This window comes from Fukomys damarensis, unplaced genomic scaffold (assembly GCF_012274545.1).
Source record: "Fukomys damarensis isolate Sample0158 unplaced genomic scaffold, DMR_v1.0_HiC HiC_scaffold_32, whole genome shotgun sequence".
NCBI lineage: Eukaryota > Metazoa > Chordata > Mammalia > Rodentia > Bathyergidae > Fukomys > Fukomys damarensis.
The window spans coordinates 33394440-33410651 of NW_022900944.1; the positions used below are offsets into that span (position 1 = coordinate 33394440).

At 43.4% G+C, this 16212-nt stretch overlaps 3 protein-coding genes across 5 annotated transcripts in view; 1 reads left to right on the forward strand and 2 right to left on the reverse strand.

Annotated features, from left to right (window-relative positions):
• Cog8 (component of oligomeric golgi complex 8) overlaps positions 1 to 3079 on the reverse strand; it is a 12519-nt gene extending 9440 nt beyond the window's left edge. For both annotated transcript variants that reach the window (XM_033757820.1, XM_010612347.3), the window contains exons 1-2: positions 2662 to 3079; positions 459 to 666 (exon numbers count right to left, since the gene is read on the reverse strand). In XM_033757820.1, coding sequence (XP_033613711.1) covers positions 459 to 666; positions 2662 to 3059 — 606 coding nt within the window. In that variant the 5' untranslated portion in view covers positions 3060 to 3079. The remainder of the gene's footprint in view (positions 1 to 458; positions 667 to 2661) is intronic.
• Positions 3080 to 3245: 166 nt separating this feature from the next.
• Nip7 (nucleolar pre-rRNA processing protein NIP7) lies at positions 3246 to 15928 on the forward strand. 2 transcript variants are annotated; one of them, XM_010612345.3, is made up of 5 exons: positions 3246 to 3391; positions 3501 to 3587; positions 3684 to 3822; positions 4286 to 4426; positions 4648 to 5026. In XM_010612345.3, the coding sequence occupies exons 1-5, from the start codon at positions 3336 to 3338 to the stop codon at positions 4765 to 4767; spliced, it is 543 nt and encodes a 180-aa protein (XP_010610647.1). In that variant the 5' UTR covers positions 3246 to 3335; the 3' UTR covers positions 4768 to 5026. The 2 variants fall into 2 exon arrangements, with proteins under 2 accessions (XP_010610647.1, XP_010610648.1); XM_010612346.3 differs by lacking the exon at positions 4648 to 5026 and adding an exon at positions 15896 to 15928 and having other exon boundaries at positions 3255 to 3391.
• Tmed6 (transmembrane p24 trafficking protein 6) lies at positions 6354 to 13804 on the reverse strand. Its single transcript, XM_010612343.3, has 4 exons — positions 13489 to 13804; positions 11959 to 12085; positions 9502 to 9650; positions 6354 to 6587 (listed from the first exon to the last, which is right to left on the reverse strand). The coding sequence occupies exons 1-4, from the start codon at positions 13768 to 13770 to the stop codon at positions 6354 to 6356; spliced, it is 792 nt and encodes a 263-aa protein (XP_010610645.1). The 5' UTR covers positions 13771 to 13804.
• Positions 15929 to 16212: the final 284 nt, after the last annotated feature.

Consider the following 16212-nt stretch of genomic DNA (forward strand, 5'->3'; position numbering starts at 1 on the left):
TTTTTTTTTTTTGGTACCAGGGTTTGAACTCTGGACCTTATGCTTTTGAGGCAGGAAGCAGCACCACTGAGCTAAATCCCTGGCCCTAGAATGGCTTTTTTTAACCATGCTACCACAGGAGCCCATCTTGGTCTTTCTCCACCCCATTCCCCGGTTTATTTTCTTCAGATAATTACCACTAGCTGAAATGATCATATTATTTATTTGTCAATTATCAGACCTCCACAAAAAGGGAAGCCTCATGAAAGCCACAACTTGACCTCTGTGTCACCCCAGCATCTACATCAGTGCCTGCACATGATTAATCTGAACCTTTGAATAAGTAAATTTATGAATGAATTCATGTTTTCGGTTCAAGCCTGCTTAACTGGAAGAAAGTGATGTTAAACATGCAAAGGTTTCTACCTAAAAATTTGATAACCACCACTGAATGATTCCAAGAACACTGACGTGGCTACCTGGATGACAGGGATGGTGGAGTATTTTCTTTCTAGCCGGCGAACATAAGCTGCAAGCTCTAGGGCCTCTTCATAGTAGCTGTTCCGGACGCATGTGTCCATGAGTTGAGGAATCTCGAGAATTTCCAGGATTTCTGTGTGCCGGTTTAGAGTCAAGGTGTTCATCCGGCGGTTGGAACTGATCTCCTCAGCTTCCTTCACAAAATTCCTAGAAGCAATCAGGAAAACACTGGTACCTTACTGCCCTGCACCCAAACCACAGCCAGTCACCCAGCACTTACTGTGAAGTGGGCTCTCCGCTGAGGTTTACCTTATTTAATTTTCACAACACAGCTATTAGTGCTATTACACATGAGAAATTTTTTTTTTCTTTTTTGGCTGTATAAAGCATTGAACCCAAGACCTTTCTACTTAGTTACATCCCCAGGCCTCTCTTCCTTTATTTGAGAAATGTTCTCATTAAATCACTAAGTTGCCCAGGCTTGGCTCAAACTTGTGATCTTCCTACCTCAGCCTCCCAAACCACTGGGATTACAAGGATATGCCACTACATCAAGAGGAAACTTGTGATCCCAGAAGGTTAAGCAGCTTGTTCAAGATCACACCAGTAATAATAAACTGACAGATCTCAATCAGCTGCATGGACTGCTGCACTTTCGTGAAGTGGGACTAGTGGGACTAACTAGCTGTGGCACAGTATTAGCCTCTCTAGACTGATTCCCTCATTGGTAAAATAGTAATAGGACCCCATAAGGATGTGAGGGTAAACTGAGATGATGCATGTGAAGCATTTAATATAGGACATGATGCAAAGCAAAAGTGTCAGAGTGAGAGACCCAGGTAAAATGTTCCCTTAAAATAATTATTACCAGCCTGGTGTCGTGGCGCGTGCCTGTAATCCCAGCATTCAGGAGGCCGAGGCAGGAGGATCACTGTGAGTTCCAGACCAGCCTGGACTACATAGTGAGTTCCAAGTCAGTCTCAACTATATAGAGAGACCCTGTCTCGAAAAAACCAACCAACCAACCCACCAAACAAAAATTACTACCTGGGCATGGCTTTGCACCCCTGCAATCTCAGAATTTGAGAGGCTCAGGCAAGAGGATCATCGCAAGTTCAAGGCCAGCTTGGGCTACACAATAAGTTCAAGGCCAGCACAAACTACACAGTAAAATTGTCTCGATATAAAAACATTTTTTAAAAAGCTATTATCATTTTCATAATAAAGCACTAACTACCCTTGCCCCAAGTTCCCTCAGGTTTTAACCTATCTACTGTTCAGCCTTAGTTCGCCTGCTACTTTCCCCGTTTCTTCTCTATAGTAACTGCAAAGACCTGCTTTATGAAATCCCCTATTTTGGGTCATGGAAAGTATAAAAATCAGTGGTCAAATATTAAAGGCTCAAACTAAAAATTAAACTGGAATAATTAAAGGTAGGATGGTGGGAACAAGGAAACTGAACTGAGGATCTACAGAAAGTCTTTTTTTTTTTTTTTTTTTTTTTTTTTTTTTTTTTAACTTTTTTTTTTGAGACAGGGTCTCACAATATAGAGGAGACTGACCTGGAACTCACTATGTAGCTCAGGCTGTTCTGGAACTCACAGCGATCCTCCTGCCTCAGCCTCCCGGATTACAGGTGTGCACCACCACGCCCGGCTCTACAGTCTTTCTGATTTTTGCTATCCCTCAATAGCAGAATTTCCCTGTCAGCTTCCTATCAGTGGAAATCCTGAAGCAGATAATCTCAGGTCTGATATATATCCTTGACCTTTATAGTGTGAACTATGTTAGACTCGGTGTATGTGGAGTGGATTCTTTTTATTTAGTACAACAGCCCTAGAGACAGGGGCGAGCTCCTAGGTTCCTTTTTATTTATTTTTATCAGATCTCACTCTGTAGTTAGTGCAGGCTGGCCTCGAGCTCGGTTCAATACTCCTGCCTCGGCCTCCCGAGGGATGGGCTACATGTGTGCTACACCATGCCCAGCTAGGTTTCAATTTTGACTTGGAAACTTACTAGCGAGGTTCTCGGGCAAGTCACTAGCCTCCATGTGTCTCAGCTTCCTCATCCGTAACTCGGGGCGTACCTACCTCGAAGGCTGAGGCGACCCTTGCACACGGTATGCGCTACGTGTTAGCTATTTCTATCACCCTAAGTGATAGTTATCACAGTTAGACGCCCCTTTGCCGCTGACCACCGCACCTGCAGCTCTGCTGGAAGCTGGGCAAGCGGTCGAGCAGGCGGCCAAGTGACGCCTCCACATCGCCGAAGAGGCGGTGGATGCGCTCGGTACACTCGGCGCCACGGATGAAGGTCTTGTAGTTGGCGAAGGCCAAGTCGCGCGTCTGCTGTAGCAGCTGCGCCCGCTCCTCCGCCAGGCGCTCGGGCTCGCGCCGCAGCCGCTCCAGCCCCGAGCCGCTCAGTTCCCGGAGGTAGCGGCCCACATCAGGCCGTTCCCGCCACTGGGCCTCGGGGAAGCGGTCACGGAACAGAGACGCCAAGAGCCCTTCATCTTCCACCTCTCCGAGAGCCGCTGACGTGGCTGTCGCTGTGGCTGATGCCGCCGTTGAGGACGGGAGAGTCGCCGCCGCCGCCGCCATCTTCCCGGCAACAGCGTCACGTCCCCTCCAGACTGAAGAGGGCGCTGCCCCGCACCGAGGGCCGGAAGCAGCTGGGACAGTTCCTGTCTCTTAGGATTTCTTGTCTGGCCGGCTCTCTTTCCCCGGCGGTCCTCCCCACCAGGGGCCGCTAGCGTGAGCAGCGACCTCATTGGCGCTAGAGAGGCAGGCTTGGGGGTTGCCAAGGAGTAGCTGGAGCCCAACTTCCGCTTCCGGTCACTGAGGCACGAGGATCCGGCGTTCCGACCTAGCGGGAAGATGCGGCCTTTAACTGAAGAGGAGACCCGTGTGATGTTTGAGAAAATCGCAAAATAGTAGGAGCGCGGGGAGGACGAGGGAGTGGGGGGGGGAGTGGGCGGAAGTCGGATGTGCGGTCGAGACGAGTCAGTTCGGGCCCAGCCTCCACCCCTTTTTTGCCCTCAGCATCGGGGAGAATCTTCAGCTGCTGGTTGACAGGCCCGACGGCACCTACTGTTTTAGGCTGCACAACGACCGGGTGTACTACGTGAGGTGAGGTGGGGCAGGAAGCAGCGTGGACCGGGTGGAGGAAGCCTGGGTCCTGTCAGCCTCCCTCATTCGAATCCTTGCTGCCCGTCACCCTTTTAGTGAGAAGATGCTGAAGCTGTCCGCTAATATCTCCGGGGACAAGCTGGTGTCGCTGGGGACCTGCTTTGGAAAATTCACCAAGACCCACAAGTTTCGGCTGCACATTACGGCTCTGGATTATCTGGCACCTTATGCCAAGGTTTGTGGGGTGGTTCCCCTTTGCCACCGGGGAAGAAGTCAAGGGTGAGAAGCCGACAGCTTGAACACGGAGACCTCGACTGTGCAGGGTCCGCACAAGGGGAAGTTTCTAGGTCTTGCCGCTCGCTGTGGGGTGGGAGTGCCATGCAGCTCAGGATCAGAGCAGAAAGCAGGTGAATGGCAGTAAGGAGGGAGGATACGGGGGGGGGGGTCCAGGCAAAGTCCTCTTAAGACTCTCCGTGGAAGAATTGTAAAGCTGAGGAAACTTCATGGCGGTTCTGGTCAGGGGATGAACTGTTTTAAGGGGAAAGTGTCTACCTATCTCTCTCGCTGTCTCCCTTCTTTCTCACCAAATTCTTTTTAGAAATTAATATCACAGGACCATGTACAGAGATATAACTAAGCTTTTTTTTTTTTTTTTTTTTTTTTTTTTTTTTGTCTCTTGGGTTTTCTCTTTCTTATAGTATAAAGTGTGGATAAAGCCTGGAGCAGAACAGTCCTTCCTGTACGGCAACCATGTACTGAAATCTGGTCTGGGTCGGATCACTGAAAATACTTCTCAGTACCAGGGAGTGGTGGTGTACTCCATGGCAGACATCCCTTTGGTGAGTAGAGATGGCAGTGTTACAAAGACAAGTACTTTTTTTTTTTTTTTTCTAACCTGAAGCATATATTTTAAGTCTGTGTGCCTCAAAGACTAACTTCTCAGTGCCTTTTGAATTTCTCAAAGACAAGAACTGTATTTTTCATCTTTATTATCTCCAACCCTCAACTTGGGCTTATTGAATGACTTGAGTGAATTAGTCTTTCTTCTTTTGAATCCCAGGGTTTTGGGGTAGCAGCAAAGTCTACACAAGACTGTAGGAAAGTAGACCCCATGGCGATTGTGGTTTTTCATCAAGCAGACGTTGGGGAATACATACGGCATGAAGAGACACTGACTTAAAATGAAGTCGTCAAGAATTTAACAGCTGTGTGGAAGGGCCTAGCTTTGTTTCCTGTGTCTCTGCAGATGCTTCCATCATGTGGAATTTTGTCAACACTGTGACCTCTACAAGGACTTCTTAGTTTAATACTCTGTCACTAAAAAGTGCAGGCTGGATTCTTACTATACAGAAATGCCTCAGAAATGGTTTCAAATCTTTCTATTTGTGACTAAATAGAATACTCTTATTCTATATTTTAATGTTTTTTTTTGGTACCAGTGATTGAACTCGGGTTCATTGTGCTTGCAAGGCAGGCAGTGGAACCACTGAGCTAAATACCCAGCCCCTTTAATCATTTTTATATTTGAATCAGAGGGTTTCTTGTTCTGAATGATAGGTTCTAAATCATTGGAACCGAGGATAAGAATAGCTTATCATTGTTATCTGTGATAACATCTTGTTTTCTAGACTCATGGTAAGAATTTGCCTCTATTAGTGCCATTTTTTCACCTGTTTTTCCATACAGTAAGTGTTATAGGTGTGGAAAAAAATTTTGCATTCAAACTGTAGTTCTTCCTCCTCCCTGCTCTGTGGTGTTGGAGGAGTCATCCAACTTTAATAAGCATTTTCTTTTTCTATTAAAAACATACCTTTAACCATCAGTCTAGGGGAGTAGTTTTTAGGATCAGAAATCATGATTGTAAAGCATCTACTACAATGCATAGCAAATGGTAGGTGTTGAATAAATGGTAAGAGCTAGTTTTATATTACATATTTCTATTACTAAGTGTAGGATCTTAGTGTAATATGATTATATTGTTTTGTTTTTTACATGATATTTTTTATGGTCTTTTTTTCATGGATGGGGTGATTCCAGGCTAAAGTGCTCTTTTCATCACTTTGATTTCATAAAATGTGATTTCTCCTATGAACCCCACTTTACATTACCAGACTGAACCAAAAGCACTAGAGACCATGAAATTTTAGTTTAGCTCCTTCATCCTTCCCCATGCTTCCCTAAAGTATTTTAGAATTTACAAAACATTTTTAAAAGATATTTCACTGCCAAAAGTTTTTCAAACTACCTGTATTTTAAAACAAAGCAATTTCTTAGATATATACTATATATTATTTTTAATTCAGAAGTTTACATCTTTAAAAATAAAATGTTTTCAACTACAAAAAGGCATTCTGCTAACTCTTGTTATTCTCTCCAAGCAAATTTGATTTTGTCCCTCCTTTTTCAATTTTCCCTCCCAGGGCTTTCGATTTTCCCTTAAGTGGAATCAGTGGAGGCTAAGGGACTACTATATGATAAACAGTATTTTAATCTTATGTTTTTAACACATTTAGAATGGGGCAGTAATTTCTATGTCTTGCTGCTGGGCCTCTTTGTACAACCGGTGGATCAAGCCAGCAGGAACATGTTAATACATACTTTAGATATAGCCAGTCTGAAAACTTTTACATTTTTATGGCATTTATTGCCATTTTACCATTGTTAATAAGCACAATAAATTTAATTTTTCTAATCTTGCAAAGTTGAGTTAACCAAACCTTTAACAAAGCTGTTACTCCAGCAGATAGCCCAGATGCTATAGTCAGCTTAGCATCTTGGCTTTTTTGTGTCAGTTGTTGTTGGAACATTGAAGAGACGCTTCAAGAAATATAGCTGCAAGATCCCAGAAAGAACAATAACAAGGCTCTGGGCTGTTGACCACCAGTTCACATAGTTATAGTTTGATAGAAGAAGGAAAAAATCAGCCATCTTCCTCATCCGAGCAAAGTTGTAGAATCGCCACATATGAAAGACATTGGTCTGTACCCTTCGTGTACTCTCCTGTGGGAAGAGAAAATAAAGATGTCTGCCTACATCTGTCCTCATCTTAGCAGTCAGCACCACTAATCTACATTTAATACTATAGCAGTTGTTGAAAGTTAATATTTTGGCTGGTGATGTATCTCAGTGGTAGATTGCCTAGGTTGTGTAAGGCCCTGGATTCAGTCCCTAGCAAAGCCAAAATGACCTTTGCTTCACAAATACTAAGCAAGTGCTCTACTACTAAGATAAGCTCCTAGCCCAAAAAGTGTGTTCTTTTCTTGGTAATGGGGATTGAACCACCCAGGACCTTGCATATATTCACCAAATGCTCTACCAATGAACTACACCCTCAGCCTTTTTTTACTTTTTTTTTTTTGTTTTTTACTTTTTTATTTTGAGACAGGGTCTCACTAAGTTGCCCCGGGCTCATCTCAAATTTGGTTCCTCCTGAGGCTCCCTCTTTCACAGCCTCCCTAGTAGCTGGGATTACGACCATATGTCATAATAACAAGTTTTTGTTTTTAATAATGAAAAACTAGTGTTTACACTGGAAACCTTTTCCAGAAGATCCTAGCTTTAGACATGAATTCACTTTGTTACCCTTTAGGTGATGCCTTCTTTTTTTTTTTTTGGTATTGGGGATCAAACTCAGGTCCTTGTGCTTGCCCAGCAGGTGGCAGCACTGAGCTAAATCCCTGGCCCTAGGCGATGACTTCTGTCTGCAGGCTTTTATTATTAAAGGGACAAATAGTAAATATCTTAGGTTTTGCAGGTCCTACTGTCTCTTGCAGCTACTAAGATGTGCCATTGTAGCACAAAAGCAGCCAGAGACAGTAGATTGTCAGATGGCCATGGCTGTGTTCCAGTAAAATTTGTTTTATAAACAGGCAGTGAGCGTTTGTGCACCAAGGAAAAAGTAAAAAGATATCCCACAGAATTAGAAAAGAATATCTGCAAATATATCTGGTACGGGATTTATCCAGAACATATAAATAAAACAACTCTACATTAATTTTTTTGAGGGGAAGGTCTGAGAATCAAACCCAGGGCAGCCAGGCATCGTAGCACATGCCTGTAATCCCATCACTGGGGAGAATGGGGCAGGAAGATCATTGCAAGTTTGAGGTTACATAGTTCAGGGCTAGCCTGAATTACAAAGCAAGGCCCTGCCTTAAAAAAAACCCAGGGTGGGCTGGGGATTTAGCTCGGTGCCACCTGCCTGGCAAGCACAAGGTCCCAAGTTCGGCCCCCATACCAAAAAAAAAAAAACATACCAGGGTAAGTCCTATATCACTGACCCAAATGCCATCCCCCGCAGCCTTAGACCCAATTTTTTCTTTTTGTGGTTCAGGGAATTGAACTCGGAACCTTCCACTTGGCAAGGCAAGTAGTTGCACCCCTGAGCTAAATTCCCGGCCCTCTAAAAACCCAATTTTGAAATGGCCAAAGGATTTCAGCAGACATTTCCCACAAAGGTAAAGGTATACAAATAATAAGAACATGAAAAGATGGTTACCATTAATCGTTAGAGAAATGTAACTCACCATAAAATACCACTTCATACCCACTAGGACACCTTCAGTCAACAAATATCACAGTGTGGAGTGATTCAAACCCTCTTACACCGCTGATAGGACTCTGAAATCGTTTAGCCACTATGGAAAACAGTCTGGCAGCTCCTCAGAAAGTCAAACAGCAAATGACCCGCAATTCCACTTTTAGGAATACAGAAACAACCAACACAAGAGCTTATATACAATTATTTACAGCAGCCTTGTGATTACTGCTGTAGAAACAACCCTATGTTGTGGAAACAACAAAAATGGAAATAACAAAATGCCTATCAGCTGATGAGTGGATATATAAAAATGTTCATACAGTATAATGTTTTTCAGCCACAAGAAGGCATAAAATACTGATACTTGGGTAAACCTTAACATGCTAAGTGGAAAATACTGATTATGAAAGGCCCCATGTATAATATAATCTAAAATGTATTGAAAAGGTTAACCTATAGAAGGAAAATGGAATAGTGATTGTCAGGGCTGGAGCATCATGGGGGAATGGAGCGTGACTGTTAGGTACAGGGTTTCTTTCAGGGGTGATAAAATTACACTGGATTAGATGCTAGAAAGGCTATATAGCCATGCGAATATACTAAAAACCATTGAATTATTTGAAGTTAGTATATTGTGTGGTATATGAATTAAATCTCTCAAGAAAGAAAGAAAGAGAAAGGCAGTGGGCCGGATTTGGCTAGTGAGCTGTAATTTTCTGGGTCGTGATATGAAATAGGATGAATTCTAAGACCTTCAAGACATAAAAATTTATGAAAGGATGCTGGCTTGTTGACACACAGCTGTAATCCCAGCACTGTGGACGCTGAGGTAGAAAGATTGCAGTGAGTTCAAGGCCAGCCTGAATTACATAGACACTGTTTCAGAAAAAAAAAAAAAAAATTAAAGGATTCAAATTCCCTTGCCTGTTTGGATTTTACCCATATAAGCCCTCAAAGGATATTTCTCCCATAATTTTTAATCTTTTTAAAAATTTTTTTTGGACAGTACATGTTTATAATACACAATGATTGCATTCATGGCAGGGATTGGTACCTGTACATAACAATTTCAATCCTTTTTTTTTTCCTTTCCCCTTCCATTTTTTTTTAACCTGGGATTGAACTCAGAATCTTTTATCATCTTTTTTTTTTTTTTAATTTCCTCAGTACTGGGGATCAAACTCAGGACCTTGCACTTGCCAGGCAGGAGTGGCACCACTGAGCTACATCCCTGGCCTGAACTCAAGATCTTGTACTTGCAAGGCAGGCAGCACCACCACTGAGCTAAATCCCCAGCCCTCTTCCCTGCAATTTTTAATCTTTATCCAAATGTAAAATTAGTTCCCATGGATGTGTCTCTCTGACAAACATTACCTCAATTGCGTCTAGGGTATCATTCAGCTGTTTTCTTTGATTCTTTCTGTGGTCTATCTCAGGCCCCTCGTAGAAGACTCCAAAGTTGAGGTAGACTTGCAGAGAACTAAAGTGATTTTGATGATTTCTTAAACAAAGCTGATAGTAACCTGTAACTTAAACAAAGCTGATAGTAACCTGTAGGAATTCTTAGATCATTAGTGAACCTTTGGTCTCCCACCTACCTACTTTTCTTTCTTTTTCAGTATCTCACTATGTAGTCCAGGCTGGCTTTCAATTCAGCCTAGGCTGGCCACAAACTCGTGATGAGCCTTCTGCCTCAGCCTCCTGAGTGTTGGGATCACAGGTGTGTGGCACCACGCCCAGCTCTCCCACCCTATTTTAAGGTTTTCCCAAAGATATCTGTTCCCCAGCTTTTTTTCTGGGGGAGTTGGGGTTGATACAAGGTCTCACTACGAAGTACAGGTTAGCCTTGAAACTCACTGTGTAGCCTATGTTGGCTGTGAACTCAAAATCCTCCTCCCTCAGCCTCCAGAGTGCTGGGATTACAGGTGTGCACCACCACATCTGGCTCCCAGCTTTAAAATTGCTATTACAGGGGCCGGGGATTTAGTTTAGTGGTTCTGCCACCTGGCTTGCAAGCACAAGGACCCGAGTTCGATCCCTGGTACCTAAATAAATAAAATTGCTATTACAGCTCCTTTTTACTTAGGAAGTACAAAGATCCCTCTTTAACATGGAGGACACTGATTTTATCTGAAACTTATTTTAATAAATATCACTAATAGAGCCAGGCTCATGCCTGTAATCCTAGGACTTGGGAGGCAGAGTCAGGAGGACTGCTGCTAGTTTAAGGCCAGCCTAAACTACATAGCAAGACACTGTCTCAAAAAAACAAACAAAAGAAAACCATGTAAGTGCAAAAGAAAATAAAAACAAGTAATTATTAAAAAAAAAAAAGACTGTCTCGGGCTGGGGATTTAGCTCAGTGGTTCCAGTGCCTGCTTTGCAAGTGAAAGGACCCGAGTTCGATCCCCAGTTCCAGAAAAACAAACAAACACAAATACACTTCCTGAAAAATAAAAAGACTGTCTCAAAAAAAAAAAAATTACTAATAATATCAGTAACTTTAGTTCTGTGCTGGGTGGAAAACTATTCTCCCCCTTCCAATCTGTAATTCCCCTGTCTCTTGTTAAGGCTGTTCTGCTCCACAGATTTGTGTTGAAAATAAGATAGAATTTGCCTGCTCCTTGTACAACATTAGGGTTGGGGATTGTGTGTATGTGTGTGTTATTGAGGACTGAACCCAGGGACTGCTGAGCTATATCCACAGCTCTCTTATTATTTGAAGATAGGATCTCCTGTTTCCTGGGCTGACCTCAAACTTGTCCTCCTGCCTCAGCCTGACAGCTGGGATTACAGGTATTTGCCATTGCACCCAGCTGTGGACACCATCTTGAACTTGAAACTTGGGTGGGGTGGGGATACACCAAATAAAAGAAACTGCCCTCCTGAAATAACTGCCCACAAAACAGCCTGTCCAGTGCACTACTCATGGTTTGGTGCTCCTATTTGTGCTATTTTATTTATTTATTTATTTATTTATTGGTACCAGGGATGGAACTCACGTTCTTGAGTTTGCGAGGCAGGCGCTGGAACCACTTAGCTAAATCCTGGGCTCTATTTGTGCTATTTTAGACTGGACTGATCTTCCTTTGTGTGTATGCTTGCATGGGGTAGGGGCTAGAACAGTGTGACAGTTATTGAAAGTTAAAATGGGGCCTGGGATTTAGCTCCGCACCTGGCTCAAAAGCAAAAGGTCCTGAGTGCAATCCCCAGCATCCGAAGTTAATTAATTAATTAAAATGATTGGAAGGCACTACTGGCTGGTGGGAGCCAAAGATGCCAAACATCCATTAATTCTGAACAGATAATCCTGTACTACCCAGTGAAGGATTGTCTCATGCTTCTGCTGAGAACATCTTTAAAGAGGGCAGCTCCGACTGGTGCTGTCCTAAGTGGGGCAGGCTTTACCTGGCTGTGGGAATTTTCAAGCTGGAGAAGGGCCCTGCTGTGGGGTGTGTTTCTTACAAGGCTATGCATTTCCTTTTGTTTGAAATCTGCTTTAGTAACTGGCCTAAGTATTCTGATGACTGGAAAGAAATGCTGCCCCATAAGTTTGTTATTGAGAAGTCTGTGTTGTGGCTTGGTCTCCGTTTTAGTCACTTCCTTAGAGTCAGTTGGAGATGAGCTAAGATTGAGGAGTTAGTCACCTGAGACCCTCTCCTCAAAATGCACTTATCGGGCTGCTGCTTCAGGTTCTGCAGCGCTGTCCAGCAATACTGTGTTTGGGCACTGAAATCTCCTTCCATTTCACCATCTCTGTACAGTACTTCATTATAGCCCAAATTTCACAAAAACCTGATTATTACATTAGTCCTGGGGATGAAAACAGACCTGTCTCTTGGGTAGAGAAGTTAATCTGGCCCCAAACATCCTGGGAGGTTTCTATGAGGAAACCCTGCGGAGTATGCGCTGTGGCAGTAACGTGCCGGTCGTGTGACATCCCAAGTATCCGGTGAACCTGCCAAGACACAGTAAGGAGGGCAGAAGGCCTTGCTACATCACCAAGAAGCTAGCTAGGTGATACTTTTTTTTTTTGGTACTAGGGATTGAACTCAAGACTGCGCTCTTGAGGCAGGCGGCAGAACCACTGAGCTAAATCCCTGGCCCTTAGGTGATAAGATTGATGGCCCACAATTCTCAGCAGAGTTCTGAGTCTGGAATGATACTATCTACCCACCCACCCCTCTTGTGGGGAGTTTGGAATTGAGGAGGCCTAACACTTAACACTAACCGCATTATGGGGTAGCCACATCAACGCTCAGTATTCTGCAATGTCAGAGTCAGTACAAAAGCCCCCCGACAATCACCCAAAATGCCAAGAGCTCCTCTCCTGAGGAGGAAGACATGTCCAACCGCACAGCTGGTATGGATCAGTTGATCTGTATGCTTCTGCCTATAAAGATCTTGGCTGAACTTGCTTGGTTATTGAGCTTTCTGGTGGTGAGCCCTCAGATTTGGGCATGTGCTTACTTGGCAGCCCTCATTTATTAATAGGCATTCCATAGACATTTGTCTCTGAGCTGGATCTTGATAAGCCCAAGGTACAGTGAGCTGACTAGTAGCTACTGTGCTGATAAGATTCAGAGATAAGAAAAAGCTCTCAAATTTTAAGGGCCAAGGATTTAGCTCTGGTTCCACCACCTGCCTCACAAGTACAAGGTCTCGAGTTCGATCCCTGGTACCTAAATAAATAAATTTTAAATTACAGTGGAGTGGAGTAAGCCCAACTTAGTCTATTACTATGTAAACAAAAACTGGAAAGTTAGCAGAGTTAGAAAGATAAAGTTAACAAAGGAAGGGAACAGCCTCTGAATCACTATCCTTGGGTAGTACAGTTTAATGAAATTACTTCAATGAACAGAAAAACTTAAAACATTTATCTTCCTAAAGGAAATACTGTGGGTTTGTCTGGTTCACAGAAAAGCCTTGAGCCAGAGCATCTCTCCAATGTGCCAGAATTACCTCTAAAGATAGGAGAGCAGATGTGGCCCCCCATCCATGAAAACAGCTTTCATACAATCTCTGTGCCCATCTTCAAAGTTCTTATTTTTTTTTTATGAATTTGTACTGTGTCCATATTTAAAACAAATATTTTAAAAGTGTATCCTTTCTCTTCTCCTCAAACCCAAGTAGTTCTCATGGTTATCACTCCAGAGAGAGGTACTGTTTGTCCCATGGCTTTGAGCAAATGTCGGTAGGGCCCAGTCTGAGAGGCCAGGCCATATGTTGGAGATTCTGTTGTTGGTCCACACTTGATTCAGAGATGGGAATCACAGCGTTAACGACCAGACCTTGGTTTTGTCTAAACCTGAGTAACTTTACAAAAGGAAAAAAAAAATCCCCAAGTATGACTCTACATACCTCATAGTTGAAAAAGAAGTATCCATTTTGGTGGGCAAACTGCCAAAAGCATTCTGTGCCCCTTGGAAGGATCATGATGGCGAAGTCATGGCTATCGGCCTCATGGAAGAGCAGCTGGTTCCCAGAGCCACTTAAAGTTTCTGTCTTCTGGCTCCTAGCAGATGTCACTACATGCAGAACCACCAGCCCAGCCCCAAGGAGTAAAGGGGACATGCTGCTTTCTGTAGCCTCCTCTGCAGATGAACTACTTGCAGCCTCTGGGAAATTAAGTAGCTCAGACATCTGCGGGGCTAATCATTAACTTTGCAAATCACATGTAGGCCAATTCAGGGCCATGCATGGATATTCCATAATAGAACTGCAATGGGACCTATGCCCAACTAATAGGAAAATTTTGCTTTTACCTAAAAAACTCAGTAGCTTGGCATACCTATGGGAGGTATGGAAGCGCTCTGGGAGGCTGAGGCAGGAGGATTACCAGTTCAAGCCCAGCCTGAGCAGTTTAACAAGACCCTGTCTCAAAAAAAAAGTTTGTTTTTTTTTTTTTTGTACTGGGGATCGAACTCCAGTCCTTGCACTTGCAAGGCAGGCAGTGGAATCACTGAGCTGAATCCCCAGCCCTCACAATTTTATAATGTTGAAAAGGGCAGGAGATGTAGCTGTGTACCCAAAACAAAAAAGCTAAAAACTCAGTGGCTTACCAAACCTATTCCATGAGTGCTCAAAGGTAGAGTGTACTAATTAGGAAAAGAGATCTACATCTAGTATTTGGATTCTATTTTTCATTCTTGTTTCGGGGGGGGCCCTAAATGTCAGGTAAATTCATTTACAGCCATCTGAATATACTAACAAGTTAGCTGGGGAAATTTTTCTCATATCAAATTGATAGGTAATGCCTGTTGTGACTATAAAGTACCTGTGGCAACAACTATTTCAATAAATTTCTGCACAGTTTGGCTTAGAGCAAACCATAACATATAACTATTGCACGAAGTTTAAAGCCCCCTCCACTGACTGCCCCCCTGGTTTCTGTCAACTTCTACCTAAAACATTCATCTAAAGTTATCCATAAAAATAAATAATAATAAAAAGCTATTCAAAACCTGTTCAAACCCTCAGGCTTTTTTATTCAGCACCCACAGAGGGAAAGAAAAGCCATCTGGAACACACTTGAAGACTATTATATTGTTCAAACTCTCAATCTTTGTTCTTTCATGACATCAACGCCCACTGACTGGCAGGCACCGAGTTAAGAAGTCTCTATCTGCATCTTACATCTTATTCTCACTACAGCACTACATGGGAGGTAATGGGATCTACTGTGTCAGAGGTGAGGACAGTTAACATTCAGACTAAAGTGACTTACTTGTAGTCCCACAAGCACTTGACAGAGCTAGTGTCCTGTTATTTTTCTGTAATAGTGGGGATTGAACCCATGGCTTTCACACTAAGCTACATCCTCAGACTTTTTTTTTTTTTTCGACAGGGTTCTCACTATGTAGCCCAGGCTGTCCTCAAACTCAGTGATCCTTTTGCCTCACCCTCTCTAGTGCTGGCACTACAGGTACGCGCCACCACACCCAGAACCTCCGATCTTCTCTGAGGCAGGTTTTACTCATTGTTCCAGGCTGAGCTTGAATTTATGATCATCCTGTCTCAGCCTCCCAGTGTGCCGGGATTACAGGCATTAATCCCATTCCCAGCCTGGGGTCTCAGTCTAAACTATAAGTCTCTGAGTCCTAATGTCTAAAACATTTTTATTTCAATCAATCTTTAAATAAACAAAAAACAGGGTCTCACTATATAATTCAGAGTGGCCTTAAACTCACTATGTAGCCCAGGCTGGCCTCAAAACTCGAGGCAATCCTCCTGCCTCAGCTTCCTGAGTGCTGGAATTACACCTGTGCACCACCATGGTCGGTCCTCCTACCACAGCCTTAAAAAAGAAAAACAGGCAAATAAAAAACTGCATTAGTACAGTGGACCCTTGACTTACGAACTCAGTTCATTCTTGAGGGCTGAGTGTAACTCAAGTTGGTCAGTTGAAGGCCCAGGCTCCTGTACACAGCCTTCAAAGTCTGTCTCCTGTACACAGGCAGATCTCAGTGTCCTTAGAGAGACACCGACCCAGGATTTCTCAGTTAACCCCACACAGGAAAGGATGCTGCCATGTTCCTTCCAGCATGCTTTAAGGGTTAAATCTGTATCTGAGACCACCTGAAAGCACAAGCATCTAGCATTTGGATCGTAACTCAAGACTTTGTTCGTAAGTTAAAACTAAAATTCTGGCTATAACCCAAATTGTTTGTATGTCAGAGTGGTTGTAACTCGAAGGTCCACTTGTTATCTTCTAATCAAGAAATGCTTCTTCATTGCATCAATTCCACGTGTCACAACTAATAAGCAGAAGACAGACTTCTAAAGTGTGTTTCAGTTCCAGCCAAGGACAATGGCATCCCAGCACTTCGCAGGCTTGGTGGCCCTGCAGCTGTCTTCCTGAATGAATGCGGGAGAGCCTGGGACCTCTTGATACAGCACGACACAGGACTTCCCACTCGAGCCCACTGCCGCCGCAGTGCACTCAGAAGCAACTGCTGCAGCTAATCCGTTCGTGGGAAGTTTTACCATTCTACAGAAACCATAAGCATAGTTCTACATACACATTTCAGTTACACTGGAATAAAAATAACACTGAAGTTGTGTGAAAAAAATGTTAGTGGACCT